General features: G+C 40.6%; 2 protein-coding genes across 2 annotated transcripts in view; one reads left to right on the top strand and one right to left on the bottom strand.

The window, feature by feature from the left end:
- The window catches only part of LOC139061564 (uncharacterized), a 37,267-nt gene that overhangs the window by 635 nt on the left and 12,718 nt on the right, over positions 1 to 23,914 (bottom strand). The window lies entirely within an intron of this gene.
- Positions 1,064 to 20,362, top strand: urm1 (ubiquitin related modifier 1). The gene is made up of 5 exons (XM_054744910.2): positions 1,064 to 1,138; positions 4,837 to 4,907; positions 17,815 to 17,896; positions 19,268 to 19,316; positions 19,709 to 20,362. Exons 1-5 carry the CDS (start codon positions 1,104 to 1,106, stop codon positions 19,775 to 19,777), a joined length of 306 nt encoding a protein of 101 aa, XP_054600885.1. The 5' UTR covers positions 1,064 to 1,103; the 3' UTR covers positions 19,778 to 20,362.

Raw genomic sequence — 23,914 nt, 5'->3', positions numbered from 1 at the left:
CCAGCCCGCCGTGACTGAAACTGTTGCCGGTATGATGGAGAATGTATGGGAGAGGAGGGAGAGGGGGGACAGATGTGAAATTCACATCATCAGTGTGCACCTTCACATGCACACGCAGACAAAACGCCTGTGACTGTTTGGTGGTTTCAGTTCTTTTTTTTTTTTGCAACAATTATTTATAAATGACATTATAAAGAAAATCAACTTTAAAGGTATAAAAAATTCACACTTGGAGAATCCATCTCGTTTAAAATTGGGGAAAAAATACACCAAGCTCACTGAACAGACAAATATTTTGTCTGCTTTCGTCAAATAAAACACCCCAAAATACTGTACTCGTTCAGATTATTGGTAGTTTTTTATTTCAGACAAATTAGAATAAATAACTGATTGTAAAATCCTAAAGAAAACGTATTACAGTTAATTTTTTACAGCTATGTATTTCTAAAACATGTGTATAGAACAAGACTAAATATGTATTTGTAATTAAAGGAGAGCTCATGCAGATGGAAATAAACTGTGAAGACCGGCCAAATTAAAAATCACAGAAAGGATGTTGAATTAAAAGACTGAAAACCATCTTTGATTTCTTATCAGCAAAAAGTAAATAAAATATGAAAATAATGTTTAATTTGAGTTAGATAAATGCCTTAATAGCAGCATGCTGGTGCTGGTACTGGTGTTGTTTGTTTATAGTTATATTGTTATAATTTTTGCAACAAAAAAAACATAAATAAATTGAATGCGAAATGCACCACATAAGAAATGGCGTTCAACTACTAATATGTTGTTCAAAACTAAGTTTAGAATTGGCCAAAAACATGGTTCTGGAACATTCTTGTAGACCAGATTTATTTAATTCCCCCTATATGTAGCATTTTTTATTTTTTTTTTTTATTGTTGTTTAATCGTTTTGTTTGGTTGATTGTTTATTTGTTGTGTAAAATTACACATAAACAGTGGGTACAACGGAGAACAAAAAATAACACTTGAATCGTGAAAAGTACGAAATCTTTCATGGTGGTTTTATAATTTTATTTTGAAATGTATTTTAACAACCACTTCTGCCTCTTTTTCTTTTGCTTCCGGTGTGTGCCGACAATATGGCAGCTTCCGTTGCTCTACAGCTGGAGTTTGGGTAGGCACATTTAAGGCGTTTTATTCCTGTGTTTCTCAGTGTTTGTAACTCTTTGAGGGACTCAATCAGTGATTGTGAGTTTTCCTCTCATTTCCGGGAAAAGCAGCACTTTACAGCGGGTCTAACGTCACAGCAGCGACCTAAACATCAGAGCGACTCGACTTCTCAAAGCACAATTTATATTTACAGAATGTTTAGTTAACCAGAAACTATCCTACATCTCAGCCCCATGTACCCATGTCTCTACTCTCTAGTCTATGTTTTAAGTTGTGCAACTAAGTTTACATTTATGAGCCGAGCTGAACCAGACACCGACGAGAATAGGTGTTGTGCTGAAAAATGCACCCCGGCATTGCAGGGCACACGTCTGTCTCTTCTAGGAAGAAAAGCGCCGTTGTGCTTCAGTCTAACTACATTTAAATGGAATAACTGATGATACATGTATTTTAAGGAGACTGTGAATGCGGCCTTTTACTCACAGTTTATTGTCATTTAATTAAAAATATTTTATTTTATTGATATTCTCAATGAAAACTTTTCACTAGGGATGTCCGATATGTCAGCATCAACAATGATATCGGCCGATGTCAGTCAATTTTTTAAACATCGGTATCGGTCCAATAAATAAAACTGAGCCAATATTAACAACCAATATTTTTTCCATCTTGTTTCTGTTTATATATCTGTTTCAGAGGGTGATGGGGTGAGGATGTGTGTGTGATGTGGGTTGATTGTTTAGTCATGTGACAGTGATCGTAATCATCTCAGAAGTGTACATGTGTGCATATAATAACACACACACACACACACACACACACACACACACACACACACACACACACATCCATCCCTACTTTTCGAATAAGTTTTTTTTCCATCACATCAAAGCCTTTATTGACATTTCACTTTTTCTGTACAAATTATAAAACTAAATAAATAAATTCTATACTTTTTCATTATTGAGCCTGTTTGCATCAGTTCTCTGTGTGTTGAGCCAAGTAACGAAGAAGACTATTTGTTAAAAACTAGTTTCTTGTATTTATAAATGTAACCCTTTGTTACTCTCAGAATTGATAAGTATAACTATACAGCAAAAATCGATCAGAAGTCTAAATTCAGCTCTGGGAGCAGAGAAAAGGAGACAGAATGATTACTAGTTTGTGGTTTTGAGGTACCTTATATTTGTGCAAACAAGAAATATTTAGACAACAAACAAAAAAAAAACACGAATGAATGGCAATTCAATACATATGTACACATTTACACAGTGAATAAATATTTCATTCGATTCGGCGCAAGTAGTTCGGTTTCTCCTCAGTTGAGATTTCACAGTCCAAGGGGTTGAGAAAACCCCAAAAACCCAATTCAGTCCAAGGGCCTACAGTCCAAAAGCCGTTGGGCTAATATGCAGTCCAGTGACTGTGTGGGTCATCAGTCACATGGAATATCACTGGAAGAGAAATTGACTGCTACAGGAGCCTCCTACCAGCCAACCCAGCTGAGGAGGTCATGGAGGTCAGTTCTGTTGAGATTCCAGGTAACTCTTCAGGCTAGATGAGACTTGACAGTTCTCGGACTTCTAGCTGGCCATTAAACCCTGGCCTAAATAATGAACAGGACTCAATTATCTGGTGCACACTCTCAATTATACTACTATAAATACTACACATTTTTAGCATTAACAGCAGCATCCAAATCTGTATCGTACAGTAATTCAATATATAAATCCTATTTGAATAGTTATAATAAATCAGCATATTAAAATATTAAGAGAAAATTCCATTCATCCCAAGGCCAACAAAAGCATCATTGAGATGTATAACAGCCACCGTGATTAACAGGGGCCTCAGGAACCTAGGAAGAACAACAATTATTAACCATCAAAACATGGCTTTAAGGAATCACAGATGATGAATAATAATCTTGACGATCATAAATGATTGTTCCCATTGATTACATTGTTTGTTATGTCTTATATGTCGAGAAAATGACATGAAAACCCATGCCAACCGTCCATTTGAAAACCCAATGGAACGGCTAGGCTAAGCTACTAACAAATGGCAGCCCGACTTACCGTTCTGTAAACCCCGCACAGCGCTCCCTTCGACCCCTCAACAGCTCGATAGTCGGCTCCTAAAGTTTAACATTATGATTACTTTTTAGTTTGCAAGTTTAATGACGAAATAGGTGAAAAGCAACCTTGTACCTGCAGCAAACGCTCAACCCGTGTGTATTCCCTTCTCCCTCCGGTCACCAAGCACTCCAGCTGTTTGATTAAATCTGCTGACTGGAGCATGTCACATGGCCGCACAACACTACGCTATCAGTAACCATGACGACAGAACGGACAAGAACAACTCTAACACAAAAAAAAAAGGATTAACAGGGCAATTATCAAGGTTTGTAGCCTGGGCTACATAAAGATATTCATCTTCTGGCTCTTGGAGATTACAGACCCTTTTTTCTCCTCTCCTCCCTATCTTATCCCAAGGCTCTTTGTCTGTCTTTGGCTGTACAGCACTTCTGCATTTTTTCTGGAAACAGGAAATTATTAAAAATGGACCTGGTCAGTTGGTCCCTCAACGCGATTGACAAGATTTTTTCAATGATGAGAACGGGAGAAAGGGCTCCCGGTTGCCCCTCTGGGACAGAGCCAGTTGGGCATATCATGGACTCCTGGAAACAGTGGAACTTGGTCTGCCTGTCTCAGCTGTCTGTAGAGGATTCTGAAGACGTCTGGATATTTGTGGCGTTGGCGTCAGGTTTCCTGCTCTTTGGCCTGGGAGGTTACCTGGCTTACCGGAAAATTAACGAGCTGTCGAGGAATATTGGCTCGCTCCCGGAGCTCAGAGATGGATTACATCAAGCTGTAAACGCACAAACTCATATAACTGTCGAGATGAGTCGTAAGCTTGGAACTTTGGCTGAGATTCAGACTCTGGCAGAGAAGGTTGATTCGATCAAGGAGAGAGTTGACGGGACAGCACGGTTGGGAATAGATTAATTTACGCCATTATTGGATTCAGTGGGATTGGAGACCAACAGAACTTTAAGGCAGAGAGGAAATTATCTCTGTCTGGCCCCAAAACAAGTTCTTATCTGAATCTGGTGCCTGTGAGGCTGAAGCGATTACTCCCCCTCAGAAGAAATGTGGAATGCTGCCATCGCCATGGCAACTCTGTCTCCCTATCCCAGCCTGGGCAGGACTGTGATCGTTGAAGGCCGTAGAACCGTTGTGCTTTCTAACCCAATTACCTCCCTCCCCTGTCCAAACGGAGGTGACGAGCGCTGCTTATCGCGGCTGCACGCACTGATGCTTGGAGAGTCCCCAACCCTACCTCCCCACCTACTGGACACTTATGTTTTGTAATGTCTGAAGTCTGTTGCATTTCTGTCTGAGGTGTTTTTTGCGTAGCAAAGCTGCCCTCTCTGTGGAGGGTAACTCTGAAATGCCTTTTTTTCCTCCACCTGACCCAATCCTCATATAAACCCTCTGATCTCTATTAAGGTAGCGCGACTCGGGTTGCGAATCACCGCAGTCACCAATTCTTGTCATGTGTCTATGCCTATGTATGTATGTCTGATCTCAGAATTGTGTGTACTGAAACTCAAATTTCCCTCTGGGATTAATGAAGTATCTTTGAATTGAATTGAATTATAACAAACACATTTTTTAAATTAAATAATTCTCTGTTTAGGGGAGGTGCAGAGCTGCTCTTCAGTGGTCAGAAGGTACATCATGTGACTCTCCCAAGCCAATCAGAACCCTGTGAGTATCACCAGAAAAAAGTCCTGCTATTTCTGTTGGAAAAATGCATCAAGACTAAATTCAAACAGGCCATTAATGCAGTTCTATTGCAACTTCACTTCATGCAGCGCCATTATGCGTTGCTGCAAGGACTCTCTGACAAGCTCGCAGAGGGTGACAGAGACATGCTCAACTTTTTAAAGCGCAAGCCACACCAAATCAACTATTTTGCTAATAAACTGTATAAATGAGTGTCTAATAGTGAAGTTAACATGTGTAGTCATTAAATTGGCGTTTTGGTGCATTTTCTTTAAAATGTCAAAATTCAGTATAAAACAGTCAGTGCAGTTCCCTCTTCGGCATTAAACTATGCAACACATTCAATTTGAATCCATCTTAGCCATTGACTGAAAGGTCCCATGTCACGTAGCTGGTCCCATACTACGTAGCAGCACTGTGGCTGTGGGTTATAAACGGATCGGAGTCTCGGCCACGCCTCGTTGGGAGTTGGGAGTTTGATTAGCAAGCAAGTGTTCACGCAATTTAACATGTTAGAAATTGTTTAGCATTAGCATTTAGCTAGAATCTTTAGCATAGCTTTGAGTATTATAAATTGATAGTTAGGGCTGGGGGTAAACGATTATTTTTAAAACGATTATTCTGACGATTATTTTATCGAATAGTCGACTATTCTAATGACTATTTAGAAAATTAATCTAATGATTATTTTTCTATTGCACAATTAACAAAAACCAGAAAATCTCAAATAAATTCCTCAAAAAAATTGATAAATTGTTACTGTAAGAGAATAAACACTACAGGCCTTCCATTTTGTATAACACTGCGTTTATTGTGTTGGTTGGTTATGTTCTGGTGACGTGTAGAACTTGGGAGAGCAGGCTGCTGCCTGAGAGGTGGTAGAAGGTGGAGTGTCTCCATGCTGCTTTGTTTTGGTCACTTATGTGCGTGAGGCGAGTGGTGTTACGGGTTAAACCAAACTCAGGTGATATTTTACACTAAACCGAAAACCCACAACACTCTAAATGTAATAAAAGGGAGATCTGCACCACAAAAAAGATGAACTCTAAACCAAAACGTAACAGCTTATCCCAACGCAAGAAGCTGTTAGCGAAGATGCTAACAGTAGCTTTACCAACATTAAGTTCAAGTTACCAAGTTTAAATAAACCAAAAACACCCAGCAGCAAACAGACCAGCACGGAGGAGAGACTGCTACCACCAAAACAGCTCTCCTAATGTCTGAAAGAAGCTCCTTAATGAAGGGAGAAGCGCTCCCGGTGATTTTCTACATCTGCGGTAGACACGAAGCAGCACATCTGACCCCGGAAGTTGTTGTCCGTTGCCGGGAGACGAAGGGGCAAAACAGGAAAATAATCTAGTAGTGGACGGACGTTGTTCCGGGTCTTCGGTATTTGGCGGAGATGTTAGTGAAGGCGGAGAAGAGGGCGAACTAGAGGAAAAACAGGCAGATTCCTCCTCTATTTACAAACTCCTGGGGATGCAACAAGTGGGCGCGGTGCGTCGACTTCCGGATCTGACGTCGACAAATTTTTAGAATCGAGCCGTCGACGTCGTCGAGGCTTCGCTACAGCCCTATTGATAGTGTTGCAATGTTTGCAAAAACTTTTGAGCCACGCCTGCCAAACTGGCAGCGTGAAAGTGCCTCACGCAGGTCATTTTTTTAACCACACACGACAATGACCTTGTGTGCTTCAGATTTGTATTTAGTTGAAGTGGTTACTGTAGTGGTCTCTGACCTTTACATAATATACATATTTTTATTGTGTCAATAATCTGTTGACATCATTTGAAAAAAGAATCATCAATGTGATTTTCTGCAAAATTCAGAAAAGGAGGATTAACCATTCCTTCTGCTTAGAAAATAAACCAACATAATTTCTAAGGAAATTATTAGAGATCATCATATAAATATTACAAATCATTATAAAACAGCAGAATACATATAAAAATATTTCTAAATGTTGTAATGATCCATGAGCGCTTTTTGTTACCGTTCCTTTAAGAGATGTGTTGACTAGTTGAAGAGTGGAAATGAAACTGGTGATGTGGGTTTAACTTAGCTGTTGGACTCCTCTAGTAAACCGCTGTTAGGGCAAAATGTCATTCTGTCTGACGTTTTAGTTCAGCACAAATATCACAATAATAAGAAATGATCTTAAGTTAGGTTGAGCGTGTAATACATCTGCTTCCAGTGCACCACGCACCGTGAGCAGATCAATTAAAAGGCTGAAAAGAAGAGCTGCTGCAGGGACCAGAGACAATCTCTGATATATTATTGAAAATTATGTTTATGTTTATTTATTTGGCATACGCTTTTATCTAAAGCGACTTACAATTTATAACCTATAGGGCATGTTGTGATCTGTGGGGGAAACCAGAGTACCAGGAGGAAACCCACGCATGCATGGGGAGAACACGCAACTCCACGCAGAAAGGCCGCAGCCGAGTTTCGAACCTGCAACCTTCGTGCTGCGAGGCAACAGTGCTAACAACTGCGCCACCATGCAGCCCCAGAATCAGAGCAAATTATAAACAGTCTTTATGGTTTTCAGGAAGGTTTAATTTAGGCAAGATCAGAGAAGAGGCACGTCGGTCATAATGTCAGACGATTTCAAGTTGTTTGCTGGTAAATGTTAAAACACGTTGGTAATGTTCAACTGTCCGACGTGTTTTCGAAAACACTGGTGTTGGTAGCTTCGCTGTTAGATATTGAAGTTTAGTCGTTTGTTAGTGATTTAAGGAAAGTAGTTAGCACCAGTTGTGTTTAGTGTTATATATTGTGTGTAAGTTGAGTGTGTTGTAGGCTACTACTGTGTTGGGATCCGTGGAAAATCCATCCGTCGAAAGTGAAAGAAACCGCGAGCTTTTGATTGTTCTAAAAAAAAAACACCATTAAAATACCACCATCAGGGGATTTTTGGATTCCTTCACGGCCTCTTGTTGTTTAAAAAAATCCCGGACGAGCCCCCACTTGTCACGTTCCCGACAGGTGTTGTTAAAAGTGAAGGATGGGGGGTAACATAAGAACTGGCGGAGGAGTTTAAAATGGGTTTATTTGTAACAAAAATGTATTAAAAACACAAGCAAACAGATCTCTCTAAAAAGGTTAACATTACACAGCCAAATTATCAACTATAAAACACCTGGTTAAAACTTATATTAAAAGTTTAACCGAGTAGAAGGTGTTTTAAAATCCTAAAGTTGATAAAAAGTCCCAAACAATTTACTGATTAAAACACCTGGTAAAAGCTTATTTTAAAAGCTTTACCACACGAAGGTGTTTAAAAACCAAAGTCAGTAAAATTGCACCAAATACAGTTAACATTTAAAAAACTTATCACCAAGAGTTAAAAACTACCACAGTTTAAAACTCCAACGAATCCAAACGAATGCAACCAAAAAGGGGTTAAAACCAAACAAAACCCAGGAGGACAGCAGAACCCCTGTACTGCTGCCTCCCAGACTGCTGAAAACACAGCCCTTTTATGCAGGTGTTTGCTCATCAGGAAGATTTAGCTCAGCTGTGCTCCTCAGCAGCCCTGGAGAGAGGAGGAGGAGGGGCGGTGTCAGGCTCATTCACTAGAGCTGGATGATCCTGGCTCCTGCTCTTCACTGGCCAGACTGGCAACCGTAACAATGCCGCTTCCTTTAAATTCGTTAACAGTACCGCCATCACCTCCCCCCCAAAAATATAAAGAGGGCCAAAGATATTTAGCAGTAGACACGGAACAGATTGACAAACGACTCGCGGAAAAAGTCCAAAACAACGTTTGTTCACCCATGACTGAAGGAGTACACAGATACGCAGCAAGCCTTTTATTTGTGGACTGAAAAGGTGGGATTAGAGGTGGTGACTGCATGAAGAGGTAGAGGAGAATCAAGGTCACATTTGTCCGTATAAATGTCTCTGTTAATATTGTATTTATATATTTCTAAGTTGTAAATACACTATCATGGACCGGATACAGGCAGGTTACCCCAGAATAATGCTTTTGCTGGAAAGAAAAAGATCACTACCACATAATGAACATGCAATGATTATTGATTATATTACCGTATTTTCCGGACTACAAGTCGCTCCGGAGAACAAGTCGCACCAGCCATAAAATGTATAATGAAGAAGAAAAAAACATATATAAGTCACACTGGACTATAAGTCGCATTTTGGAGGGAATTTTTATTATTTTTGTTAAAAAATCTGAGACCAAGCATTTCACATTGCAAGACCAGTAACAATAACAGAATAAACACTCAGCTGTTGCATCAGCGGTATGTGCAGCAGTGCACCACAGTCTCCATCAGAGAATGGCGGTGTTTCAAACCCTCACAGCAGGCGGGGAGAGCTCATTCCTGGGCCGGAGCCGGCCTGCAGTACCCCGCCACTGGCTGCAGCAGGTGATGGCGGTGTTTGAAACCCTCCCAGCGGGACAGGGGAGCTCATCTTCTTCTTCTTCTGACTCTTTGAGTGTACAGACGCTTCTTTCCTCCTCTCCTCCCTATCTTATCCCCAAGGCTCTTTGTTTGTCTCTGGGTGGACAACGCTTTTGTATTTTTTCTGGAAAACTGGAAATTACTAAAATGGACCTGGTCAGTTGGTCTCTCAACGTGATTGACAACATTTTTTCAACGATGAGAATGGGAGAAGGGGCTCCCGGGTGCCCCTCTGGGACAGAGCCAGTTGGGCATATCATGGACTCCTGGAAACAGTGGAACTTGGTCTGCCTGTCTCAGCTGTCTGTAGAGGATTCTGAAGACGTCTGGATATTTGTGGTGTTGGCGTCAGGTTTCCTGCTCTTTGGCCTGGGAGGTTACCTGGCTTACCGGAAAATTAACGAGCTGTCGAGGAATATTGGCTCGCTCCCGGAGCTCAGAGATGGATTACACCAAGCTGTAAACGCACAAACTCATATAATTGTCGAGATGAGACGTAAGCTTGGAACTTTGGCTGAGATTTAGACTCTGGCACAGAAGGTTGATTCGATCAAGGAGAGAGATGACGGGACAGCACGGTTGGGAATAGATTAATTTACGCCATTATTGGATTCAGTGGGGTTGGAGACCAACAGAACTTTAAGACAGAGAGGAAATTATCTCTGTCTGGCCCCAAAACAATTTCTTATCTGAATCTGGTGCCCTTGAGCCTGTGAGGCTGAAGCGATTACTCCCCCTCAGAAGAAATGTGGAATGCTGCCGTCGCCATGGCAACTCTGTCTCCCTATCCCAGCCTGGGCGGGACTGTGATCGGTGAAGACCATGGAACCGTTGTGCTTTCTAACCCAATTACCTCCCTCCCCTGGCCTCTTATCGTGGCTGCATGCACTGACGTGCGGAGAGTCCCCAATCCTACCTCCCCACCTAGTGGACACTTATGTTGTGTTGTGTGATGTCTGAAGTCTGTTGCATTTCTGTCTGAGGTGTTTTTTGCGTAGCAAAGCTGCCCTCCCTGTGGAGGGGAACTCTGAAGTGCCTTCCTTTTCCTCCACCTGACTCATGTAAACCCTCTGATCTCTATTAAGGTAGCGCGACTCAGGCTGCGAATGACCACAGTCACCAATTCTTGTCATGTGTCTATGCCTATGTATGCATGTCTGATCTCAGAATTGTGTGTACTGAAACTCTAATTTCCCCCTGGGATTAATAAAGTATCTTTGAATTGAATTGAATTCCTGGGCTGGAGCCAGCCCGCAGCACCCCGCCACAGCTGTAGCAGTGTTTGATGGCGGTGTTTGAAACCCTCCCAGTGGGAAAGGGGAGCTCATTCCTGGGTTGGAGCCGGCCGGCAGCAGCGCGGTATAGCCTACATAATTTGGTATATAAGTCGCAGGACCAGCCAGACTATGAAAAAAGTGCGACTTATAGTCCGGAAAATACGGTGTATATTTATAGCTATACTATGTTAGAACGTTGTTAAGATGCATGAAAAAAAGAGTTTTTTTAGCTAATTTGTCTTCCAAATTTGCTATAGCAGCTTTTAACCCTCAACGTCTGTTTACTTAGTGTCAGCTGGGTGTTCACATTAGGGTTGCAGGGATTAACTGCTGCGGCTAACCCACCGTAAAGACTTCTCCAACACTGCAAATTAAATAAAAGACAATAGGACCAAAGACTGCAGGGACCAAAACAAAAGCAAAACTGAACAGACGCATGCAGAAACGGCAACAACAACCGGGCTGCTCCATTTCCACCTTGGAAGCACTTGAGGTCCTCTTTAGATTCCCAGAGCTGCTAAAAGATGGACTGAAGAGGATGTCTCGTTCTGCAGAGCTGGCAGAAACAAAGTTGTGACTCTCCCAACTTATTAGCATCAGGGATAGTGACTGAAGGTATTTAACAGTAATATCAGAAGAACCCAGTGGACCCCCCCCCACACACACACACACACACACACACACACCACCACCGATCCATCCTCTCATCCTGCTGGTAATCTTCTAGATCCTGACACAGGTGCATCAGGACCTTTTGTACCCAGAGCGTGACTTACAACAAAGCATTCATTCCTACTAGAGACCACTGCACATGTATTTGTTAAAAGAGTGAACCACACCTTTAAACTGCTATTTAAAAACTACTGAGATTACTTTGATTTTACAAATGAAAAGCAGCAATAGATACCTTCTGGGGATAAAAACCTTTAAAGAATGTAATCATGCACTATTTCATTTCTCTGTAGTGTGTGTGTGTGTGTGTGTGTGTGTGTGTGTGTGTGTGTGTGTGTGTGTGTGTGTGTGTGTGTGTGTGTGTGTGTGTGTGTGTGTGTGTGTGATTTATCAATGTCAACACAGATGTGAAATGAGTTCAAGTAAAATAATCGTGGAAATTGTGAAACCATCATTTTTTCTCAGACTATAATTGTTCACCAAATTTATAATCGTTGCAACCCTTGTTCACACGTCTCTTTACATCCAGCTTTTTATCATTTATTTTGATTTATGTTATAAAGGTGCTGTTGACATTGATGGATAAAGCTGCTCAAGCAAACTACATTTTGAACAATAACAATTCTAAGATTAAGCCGCTTTCCCTCATGATCCCTCCTAGAATCTAGAGCCTAAACATCACAGAAAATGTTAGACCCTCCTCAGACTCAGCTCTCTCCTCTGCGTGGCTCGTGCTCCATATAGTAGAATTTATATTTCACACACCGGCTCATACGAGTAATTGAGAACTTCATTTTATTTTATTTATTTACTAGATCCCCATTAGCTGCTGCTTCGTACAGCAACTATACTTCCTGGGATCCGGCACCACAATACAGCAACCAATATTTACAATAAAATTCACTCAAACATTCTCACATCACAAAAACACAAAAAACACAAAAAAACATCTGCTCAAATTACACAATAATTACAAACCATGGCAAAAGCTGCATCAGCCATTTCAGACATTTCCTTCACATGTTCAATCACAATTCCCATAACTAAAACATAAATCTAATGCTCTTCTTAAGATAATAACACTTTTACTGCAGTGTCAACAAAAATATATTTAACTCATTTTTTGTAAGTAATTAAATTGTCCTCCAATACTAGAAAGTTAGGTAACGTGTTCCAAGCCACCATTGCTCTGTTACTCACAGTTTTTTGTTTTAAAGTTGTTCGACACCTTGATACAAACCTATAGAGTGACGTTTGCCTAGTGGAAGGATGTTGTACATCTGAGAAGAATAGAAATGTTCTGTAAAATAACTCTGGTACTTTAGTCATCACTCCTCTCTTAACAAAACACAAAAGTGAATACTTCATTCTATTTTCCACATACAGCCATGATGGACAAGAATTCACTACACTTATACTAATACTATATGAACACTGCAAAGCCAGATGAGCCGCTTTATTCTGAGCTACCTGTAATCTGGCCAAATTACCCATCGATGTACTCGACCAGACTACAGAACCAAAATCCAGATATGCCAATACTAAAGCTTGGACTACCTGTCTTAACAGTTGATTAGACATAGACTTCCTACAGTATCTAACTGCAGCAATCCCTCTTCCCATTTTCATCAATACCTGGTCGACATGATTTTTCCATGACATTTGGTTATCTACTATTACCCCCAATAAATTAACATCCGTGACTTGCTCTATTTTTGTGTCACCTACCATCAGCACTAACCTTCAGTTTTCTTTTAAGGAATAATTTAGATCCTAAAATAATACACTTTGTTTTTTTCTTATTCAAAACTAATTCATTTCTTGTCATCCATGTGTCCATTACTGCTAATTCCTCATTTAGAATCCTGTTTAAATCCATATCTGTATCTGCAGACTTGTCTGGAATCATTTGAAAATTATGGTCAGAAAACAAGGCTGCATGTAAATGTTTGAAAACGCAGGTTCAGCAGTGTGATCTGTTATGATGTGGAAATGCGTTCATCATTTTAAAGGTCAAAGAAATCTAGCATTTTAAATTTTAGTTTCTTTTTATTATAATTAAAACAGTTTATACTAATGATAACATTTTTCATTTACGGTGGATTTAAGATGGATCATTTTCTCAGCAATGAAGAGGGAATCAAGAAAAAAAATGCTAACCGCTGAGATTTTACGTGTGTCTCAGAAAAAAGCAACAATTAAGAGAAACGAGCAACTTAGCTGTTCATCCAGGGAGCTGATGACGTCATCCCGACAACAAAGAGACAAAAGTTGACCAGAACTGGGAATGTCAGCCTGATTATGACCTTGCTGCACCAGCTGACCTGTGTGTGTGTGTGTGTGTGTGTGTGTGTGTGTGTGTGTGTGTGTGTGTGTGTGTGTGTGTGTGTGTGTGTGTGTGTGTGTGTGTGTGTGTGTGTGTGTGTGTGTGTGTGTGTGTGGCAGTGAGGGGGATGCAGGGACGGTGGATATAATTGGTTCTGAATCATTCGTATTTCTTTTTGACCCTGACCGATGATTGATGACCCTCGACTGAAAGCCCCGCCCCCCTCTGTTTCTCACACAACAAAACCCCCATGGTCGATAGCTCCCCCATTTTTTTGTTGTTGTTGCACCTCACATGAGCAGAAAGATTGATACCCACCCCCTCATGACCATCATAATTGCATGAAAAGGGAGAAGGAAAGCAGGCGCCTTTTTTTTTCCTCCCCTGTTTCCAAACACAGCTACATCCCATAATGCATTTGTAACTTGTGATGCATTCTGCCCTCCGTCGTCTCGCTCTGCTCTCACTTTCTTTTCCTCCTCTACCTGGACTGCCATCACAATCCCGCTTTCTGATCATTTCACTCAGCTTGTTTAGTTCTCTTACATCATTTAAGGTTCTCCGACAAGCTCCGCCCCTTCCATTTCTAATATAAGAAGCTTAAATAATACGTTTTTCACATTTCTCTGCCTGCATGTTCAGCTGCGACTACCAGACAACATCCTCATCTTTTTGTGGTTTGAAGAGAAGATGTGAAAAGATAGCAAGAGATGAGACGGGGAGAGTGAGAGACACGAAATAAAAAAAGTAAAATAGGTGAGAGGATGAAATAAGGGGTAATGGTGGAGAAAAGTCCTAATAGTCTGAGGCAGAGGGAGCACACAGAAAGGGGTCAGCACTAAGAGGGAGTTGACTGCTGGAGTGATTAGTTCTGTTTTTAGCCTTGGAGGTAGGTATGTGTGTAGGGATTTGTCCTTACAGCTCTGGATCCTTAGCAAACATGCAGCATCATTATGATACTGCAGGTAGATGAGCTACAATGTACCTAGATGTACATGAAAACACACACACACACACACACACACACAATCTGCGCTGACCTCGGTTATCAGGTAGATGCCTGTAGAGATATATTTTTATAAAAATACATACATTTTTCTAAATCTATTATTTACTTTTCATAATTTAGAATCTATTGATACATTTTTCAGATGTATGTTTTATTTGTGTAGTAATTCAAATGTTAAATCTAAAAAGCCCCAAGTTAAAATAAATCCAAAACAGCTGCTTGAAGATCATTAAGATTATGCATTTTCATATCCAGTTTTGAAAGAAATTGGTAAATTTGAACGTTCAGTCAAATAATCAAAAGCATAAATTATACAGATGTGCTAAATAAGGAATCATCAGCTGATCAGAGTGGCCCAGTATTGAGCACAGTTTGTTTATTTGGTCATAAGCTGATCTGAAGCTGAAAAGTACAAATTTTGCTGGTCTGTGAACTCAATAGCATTAAAGGTACTATAAGGAAGTTTGACAGCCAAAACATGTATAGAAATAATAAATTGCCCTGGTCCTGTAGAATGAGTCCTGGCATTTTTACTGAGATTGCCTGTTTTTCTGTAAAATCACAGAAAAAGAGAGATGCTCGGGTCGAGCAGGCTGCTTCATGCGCGTTCACGCTCAGGCATAGCCCGTAGCATTTGCTATCAGTAGCTTTAGCAGCAGAGAGTGAGGCAGTGCCAACTCAGCGACTTTGTCGCTGTTCCTAACGCCTAGTCGACAAACCTAGCTACATTTCTGGGGACCCTTAGCTACTTTCTATAGAACTTTCTTCTAGATATTTCCTGCAAATTAGCAACAAAATAGCCATTTTCGCTCCGAATCGTTCTTTGGATTGATGTTGTTTCAGCTGTCATGAAGGATATAAAAGTTACAGATACATTAAATGTTACTGGCACTTTAGCTCACCTAGTAAGATGTCTGACTCATGCAGTAGACCTGTTTTCGATTCTGGGTGTGAACATAATTTATTTTGGAGTTTCTTTTTTACATTATTGGTATATTTTTTTTTACCGTAATAAGACGCCCAAATTTTTATTTGAGACTCGCCGAACAGCATTGAATTCACGGATAAAAAAGATGTGGATTCAAATTTCATTTTGGAACAATTTTTCAAGCAAGGGAAGGGAATGATCTGAGCATGCAGGAAGACTGACCCATCATAAACCTTTGTCGGCTGTGCTGAAGAGAAAGGTACAGAACCAAGTTATTTTATTAATTAGCTGCACGTTCTCTTGTCCTCTGTTCTCCGGGCCACACACACACACACACTGCACGTTCGGCCGGCCGATGAGAAAGTGCAGCTGCAGAGACAGATGCACATTATTTTTATTAATTTTCTGTGCTCTTCTGTCCTCCGGGCCACACACACACACAGGACTGTCTCAGCTGTTATTTTCGTTAAGGAGTGTGCACGTACAGCATGCACGCCTCGTGCACGAGCCTCCTATTGAAGCTGCCATTACGCTTTTGGCCTGAGGGGGCAATCGCGAGCATAAAAATTCAAAAGTCCGAAAAGTCCCTTTAAGCTTTAATTCATGTAAGCAGTAACAGATCTTCCCTGTGGGATGTTTTACTTCTAGATTCTCACAATTATAATTTTAATGAGAAATCAAGAAACAAATTTCCTTCATTATATTTCTTTAAAAAATCACGTCAGGTTAACTGTTACCTTTTTTTTTTCTGCTGTAACGGATGCATTTGTATCTTTTCGTGTATTTCATCTTCATTTGTTTTTTACCTGTAACGTTTTTTAGGAGTGCTGTGACCAAACCATTCCCCCGTGGAGATGAATAAAGCCTTTTTCTATCTTGAGATTTATCAGATCTTTATCAGCGGGTCAGCGCCGCAAAACAATCAGGAATCGGTGTCGGCCCTTAAACCAGAATCGGTTCATCTCTTGTAAATTCCCTTGATACACCCTGGATCTTTTGTGTTTTATAATGTATTTTGTGAAATCTTCATTTAAACTGAACAGTTGTCACACCTGGATCAGAACGATCTCTCCTTTTCTCTAAATGTCCATCTTCTTCATCATCTTTGCCCGGGTGAAGAGGTCAAGAAGGCCGGTTCTGTGATATGATGCTGATGGTGTGTGTGTGTGTATGTGTGCGCGCGCAGCTACCTGCGTCTGCAGACCTGCCGTCAGGTTTGATCACGAGACGCTGATTTAATCGTCGTCCTTAGATGGTTGTGATTACACGCTTTCTGAAAACTAACAAGATAACCTTAAACTGGTGTGTTTTTGTCCCCTTTCATTTCTCTGACTACACACACCTTTCATATAAAAAACACACCAATACACACACTTAAAGGTTCTTACAGGGTTGCTATACATTGTGTGTACGTTTTGGTGAGGATGTGTTTTAAAGTCTGCCTTTTGGTGGCCTTTGTGGCTCAGATCGGTCTGATCCAGCTCAGCCATTGCTGGAACAAGGTCAGTCTGATTGTTGAAGAGGTCAGACTCGTATCCAGCATCATCTCAGGCAGAATCATCCCAACTAAAAGGTGCTTTAGTGCATTATTGTATTGTTTGTTTTGATTAAAACAAGTAAAAAAAACAAGAAATGTATTGTTACTTTGGGTTCAATATTTGATTTATTTTTTAGCTCAAATCAAAAACGGTACAGAATGTATTTTTTATTGGCGTTTGAATGTTTAAAAGTAAAAGCAGCTGATAGTGTTTTGAACTCAAGGTGAAAAACGTTGCTGTTCGATGGTATCAGTCAATAGCCCCACCCCCACCCCTTCACCCCCAAACACACACTCATAAATATACATACGCAGATACACACATTGGTGCACCCCCCTGTCCCACCTGGTGCCTCTGTCGCGTCACATCGACCGGGAGGCTGGAATCATGCACCTTGACCCTTAACCCCTGACCTGTGACCTCTGTTGTCTGTGTGTGTGTGTGTGTGTGTGTGTGTGTGTGTGTGTGTGTGTGTGTGTGTGTGTGTGTGTGTGTGTGTAAGACATAAATCTAGTCATGTAGCCACTATATGACGGTGTGCATCTTTTTTTTACAAATGAGGAATTCAGATTTTTATTTTAAAAATTGCCTTTTACTAAAAATCTAAGGAACATTTTGTTGTGTGTGTGTGTGTGTGTGTGTGTGTGTGTGTGTGTGTGTGTGTGTGTGTGTGTGTTGTGTGTGTGTGTGTGTGTGTGTTTTGCAGGGGACATGAAGCAGCTGCTGGTTTGGATCCAACAGAACCTGCTGAAGGAGCGGCCCGAGCTTTTTGTTCAGGGACAGTCTGTGTGAGTGCACTTGACACACACTTGATCCTAAAGAGCGTGTCACACACTCCACCGCCACAAAAACATAAACACTTCCTTTTTTGTTGACTTTGAAGTGTTTTTTTGCCCTTCAGTTAAAATGACTAATAACTCGTCTTTCTCTCATGTCGATCTCAGCCAGATGTGTGTGTGTGTGTGTGTGTGTGTGTGTGCGTGTGCGTGTGCGTGTGCGTGTGTGTGTGTGTGTGTGTGTGTGTGTGTGTGTGTGTGTGTGTGTGTGTGTGTGTGTGTGTGTGTGTGTGTGTGTTCAGAGCTCACCGCTGACTTTACAGCCACCTTTGTCCGTGACTATTTATAGCTCCATCTAGCCGATGAATGCAGCAGATAACGGCCTACCTAGAAAACCTTAAATATCATACGTGTGTGTGTGCCTTATGTCTCCTAAACATTTTGTTTTCCTCTTTTTTCTAAAAAGCAATTAGCTGTTTGCAGTGTACATCCTTGATTTCATGTTGTTGTTTTCCTCTGAGCCTTTAACCTCATGCAGGTTGGTCTTCCCACGCGCTGACGTCAGAGCTCCGGTGTGTGATGTGGATAAAACCACTCTGAGAGGCATCAGCGTCTGCCTCCAGGATTATCTCTGCTGCACCTCTTTTAGAAATAAACACAAGTGTCAGTTTAAAAATTGCACCCTCCATGTGCTTCATTACCCTGGACTTGTTATTGTTGTCTTTTAAACTACGTACATTTCCAATAAAATTTTTTTCCTTCATTGAACAAGTTAGTTGCCATTTAAAGAAAAATGACACATATATATATATATACGTGTGTGTGTGTGTGTGTGTGCGTGTGTGTGTAGGTTTTTTTAAACGTTTATCGTAGGAACGCAGCTCGGAAAGCCCTTTACTCATATTTGAAGAGAACTTAAACTTAGATTTCATTAATAGCAGCAGAGTGAATTTCCCCACTTGTTTATGATGGACACACACACACAAAATATTTACAACAATATGGTGATCTACTTTATTAATCTCAAGAGCTGTTAAGTAAAATAATAATTTAACATGTTTGTTTTGTGTGTGTGCAATTTCATCATAAAGAAAAGAAGCAAACACAAAATGTCACATTTAATAATTTTCTATTTTATTCCCACTTTTTTAAACATTTTTTAATTTCCAGCAGTAGGTTGTGATCATTTGGATTTAAAACTCGGTCTTAAACCACATGTCTTCATTTCATAATATATATTTAACATGTTTTTTACTCAGATGTACATGGACAAATATATTGAAATAGAAAGAATAAATGGGATAATAAATCATGCATTTTAGCCTTTTTTTAAATCTGTGTGTGTGTTGTTTTGGTGACTGGAAGTGGTGTGTTTTCCCACAGGAGGCCTGGGATTCTGGTGCTTATCAACGATGCAGACTGGGAGCTGATGGTGAGCACTGGAAGTCACGTTCACTGTCAGACAGTGTGGAAGGGGGCGTGTTTAACTCTACTTACATCACATATCTGCCTGATGTCTCAGGACTTCAGATCAGGCGCCTAACTAAATCTGCATGCGTGAACATAGAGCGATGACCATTTCTTTCTGAGTTATTGCTCCATATTAGCAGCTTCAGAACATTTTTGTTCTCAGAGGCTTGTATGAACGTGTGTTTACACACACACACACACACACACACACACTTAACACCTGACAGCGTATAATCAAACCCAAAAGTTTGTCACTGACCAGAATAAAGCTGCAAATTTAACAGTGTGGGGAAATTGCATTATTGCAAATAATTTCACGTTTTTCTTGCACTTGTGTATTTTTGTGTGTTTAAGGGGGAACTGGACTACCAGATACAGGACAAAGACAACATTGTGTTTATTTCTACTCTTCATGGAGGATAAACACACACGTAACGTATATTTAACAGTTCCGAGCTTCTCTTAGCATCCCGAGGCCCCCTCCCTCCTCGTTTTCACATCCCAACTACAACCCTCCTCATTGGATGGCGTGTCCACATCGTCTCACTGATGCAGCTGATGGTGTCCAGCAGGGATGAGGAGGAAACGGATATTGTGATATTTTTTGATCAGATTGAAGAGAAGCTTTGATTTTAATTAAGAACACCCCCGTGTGCTGTGTGTTAATCTCATAAGGAACATCATTACGCATAACTTTGTAGCTGTTAAACCTTTTGTAGATGGGTCACTTTTTTGGCCTGATAAAGTAGAGATGTTCATTGGTTCTTTTTTTACAGAAGTAGGGTGCAGTTTCAGAAGTGGAATGCTGCCCTCATTAATATAAATTTCACCTTCCTTTTTCCACTTATGTGACTTTAATGACAAAAAGGCCTGTTAATTTATATCTAATTGAAATTACATCTTAAAGTGTGTTAGATTTTTTTATTTTGTTTTTAATTTCAAGCAAAAATTGTGATTTTTTTTTTCTTTTTCATTCTATGAAAATAAAAAAATTACATTTTTATGCCATTGATGGTACATTTGTAATTTTTGTAACTTATTTTATTTTCGTTTTTAGTCGCATAACGACAGAATGTAGATTATGAAGTAACACAGACATAATATTTATATAAATGACAAAACACCAAGTGTTGTTTCCTGTCACACGTTTTATTTAGATCAGTGAAGGTTTCCCATCATGTCTGGAGATTTTAACAGCTTATGAGAGATTGATTTAAGCCCAGCTCTGTGATCACGCAGCAGTTTTAGGATGATTAGGGGAGATTTTACCTTCCAGTAGCTGTGTGGTGGAAGAGAGGGGGGGCGGACCTACAGGACCACTGCGGGAGGTCGAGGTCTAGCCTCCGGGCTGCCCTCCCCTGAATGCCCAAGGCGACCTAAAACCTTTTCTCGGTTGTGGAGTCCGATTTGCAACGGGAAACCGGCCTATAAAGGCCAGCAGAAAGGAAATGCTAATGAGGAGGAGAGAAAGTGTTGCAGTGTGTGTGTGTGTGGGGGGGGGGGGGGGGGGGGGGGAGAGATCACACTTGTCTGCAGGTTAAACCCTGTTTAAAAAATGCACAATTTTCCCTTTCAGTTTCTATAATTAACCAAAATGACCACATGACGTGTTTATTTAGATGCAGTTTGTGCAGCTGTTCATTAGAAATGTGCCCCCCCCCCCATCATAAAAATACATGCAGGGTTCATAACACTAGACTAAAAAACCACAAAGTAACTGTAACTAATTAAAATGTAAGCTTCAATAAGGATGCTTTGATGAAACTACCTTGATAATATAATACCCAAATGCTTTTTTTCTAATGTTTTTATTATTTTTGGGTTTAACTTCCTTTTTTTAAATTACTACACCTTTTCTTATGAAAGCTATCATTTATATTGGAATGAATTAGAGCTTTTATTATGTTTCTATTTTCTTGGATTATTTTATGCAACAAGTCATTAAAATAATCACTTATAATTTGTTTATACATTCTAATATTTTTTCGGGTTTTATTTTCTGTTAACACAAAGTTCGTGATCATATTTTAATATATCCAAATATTTAGATATGAATTACAAATATTTAAAAAAAGTTCATCTTGGTTATTGCATTTATCTGTACACATTTAATTTGTTCACATTATTGTTTTCATTTCTAGTGCCTCAAATGGCAAAATTTATACTGAATATAAAGATAGAAGTTTGATTGGGTACTGGCTAAGTCCTGCAAGAGCAAATATCATATACTACTAGTCAGGCTGTGTGTTTGTGTGTGTGTGTGTGTGTGTGTGTGTGTGTGTGTGTGTGTGTGAGAGAGAGAGAGAGAGAGAGAGAGATGAGAAAAAATCATAAAAGTAATTTTTGGAAGAAACTGTTTACATTGAATTTTCCTAACTAAAGATTAATAACACACGTGATTTATAGATTATAATACATGGCTACACAACTGTAACCATCTTATATTAGTGATTTTAAAAATCCTTTGAAATAGGAACATGTAAGATTATTTTTCATCTTTTAAATAAAGTACAAAGTCACGTGATTCATTAACGAGGTCAGGGTTTGGTTTACCTCTCCCAAAAATGTTGCATCTTTTAATACATTGTTTTTATTCTGTTCTCACCCTGGATTAATTAGACTTTATAATAAACCAGTTCAAATTTTCTGGTGAATTAGGCCAATAATCTTATCTGATTCTAACACTTTTCCTCCGTTTTCCCTCCTCTGTGGAGACTGACCCAGCCTCTGGCTCGTCTCATCCACGTCGTGCGTCTCCGTGCCGTGTGCAGGCCTCACCGCGAGCCCTAAACTCACCGCCTCTCACTATTCGCCAAATTCCGTCGATTCATCAATGCCTCCAGTCGATTTTTACCTTTTAAAACAAACAATCCTCATTAAATCTTCGACTAGGCGTAAATATTAATCGGGGAAACATCCTCCAAAAAACACATCTGAGGCAGAATGAGTTTTTTCCTCCACTTTTATTATTCCAGCCCCTCGTCTCTTCATCAGCACCATCATGCAAACCGGATTTAATCCTTACCTGCAAAACCCGACACTAAAAGGCCTTCCAGGTGACCTTCTGAGGCCTGGAGGGCTCTCGTCCATGCGCCTTTTTAAAATTATTATTGTTTTGGATGAATGTGAACCTGCAGCAACAGATGTCCATACACAATTCTTGGGGTCTGAATTGGATTTTTACGCAAGAATTGCGTTTGGACAATCAGTCGCGACAGACTCTGTGCATATCCTCTGTTGAGATGAAAAGAGCAATGAAAGCTGAGTATTTAAATCGCACCGCCAGTTATTAGACGGGCCCATCTGCGTGCACCTGCTGCGGCTGCCTCCACGTCCCCTGACAGTATAGCGGCTGACACAGAAAACTGTTTTCTTTCCTCTTTTTTCCCTCCTTCCTGCTGCCACAGGAAGAGTTGCAGCTCTGTGCATTATTCCTCTCCCTGCTCAGCAATGCATTTTGCTTTTATAAAATTGTGTTTTTCCAACGCCTGCAGTGCACTTTCACCAAAATCCCCGCAAATAAGTATCAGCTAAAGAAGTTCTTTAAAAGGAAACGTGTTTAGACGCCATATAAGTGGATATTCTTCACTTCTTTTCTGACATTTACGCATAATCTTTCCTAATTGCTCCCCCTTTTTCATGTGTTGGAGCTCAGGCCTTTCAGATCAAATTTAAAAAAGTAATTCACGTCTTGGTTTTAAAGTGTCTGAAAAAGAAATCTGAATTATTTCGCCTTAAAGTCCGAAAAGAGAAGAACGCCATTTCTGCACCTGCTTGAGTCATCGATTTAAGGAAAAACTCTTCAGTTCTGGTGCCTTAAGCTGCACAATGGCTTTCCACGCTTGTTAAATTAATGAAAAATCCCCCTCCGGGTTCAATAGATGCTGTGGTCTTCCCTGTGCTGACGAAAACAAGATTTTTTTGTAAAAAATAAAAGAAAACATGAAAGAAGACGAAGGAAACCCCCCTTTTAGTTCCCGTTGGTGCGTCCTTGGTTGTGTTCCCACACCGCGCTCCGTCCAAACACCCCCTCACAGCGAGCTGACTCTGATGGGAGGAAAAATGGTATAAAACGGAGAAGACGATGCAGAAGCGGAGAGCAGCTCCTTCGGACGGACGCTCCTTCCTCCTCTCCCGTACTGACTGACAGAGCGCCTCTCTGCCCTCCCGGCGCTTTTCTCTGCGCCGCTCCAACAATCAGCGCTGCGGCTGCGACGCAGGGCGGAGAGAGGACTGGAGAAGGTCCTCCTTGGTACTGAATTTGAATAACACCACGGGGTGATAAATGTCCATTGTACTGCTTAAGTAATGAATCTCCGCTGTCCTCTGTGTCACACACAGACACGCGCGCGCACACACACACACACACGACGGCAGCTGCGATGAGGGACCAGCAGCATCCCCTCTTAAAGACACAACAGCCCCATTTTCCTCCCTAAAAAGAGATTACAGTCCCAACACTGTTTACTCTCTGACCGCACTGCATGACGTTTAATGTTTCTCTTTTATGCGCACACACACAACACACACTCCTCCTCCTCTCTCCAGTGTGAGCAAACT

Source organism: Nothobranchius furzeri, chromosome 6 (assembly GCF_043380555.1).
Source record: "Nothobranchius furzeri strain GRZ-AD chromosome 6, NfurGRZ-RIMD1, whole genome shotgun sequence".
Lineage (NCBI taxonomy): Eukaryota > Metazoa > Chordata > Actinopteri > Cyprinodontiformes > Nothobranchiidae > Nothobranchius > Nothobranchius furzeri.
The sequence above is the reverse complement of the archived record's forward strand: the minus strand, read 5'-3'. Positions and strand labels throughout refer to the sequence as shown.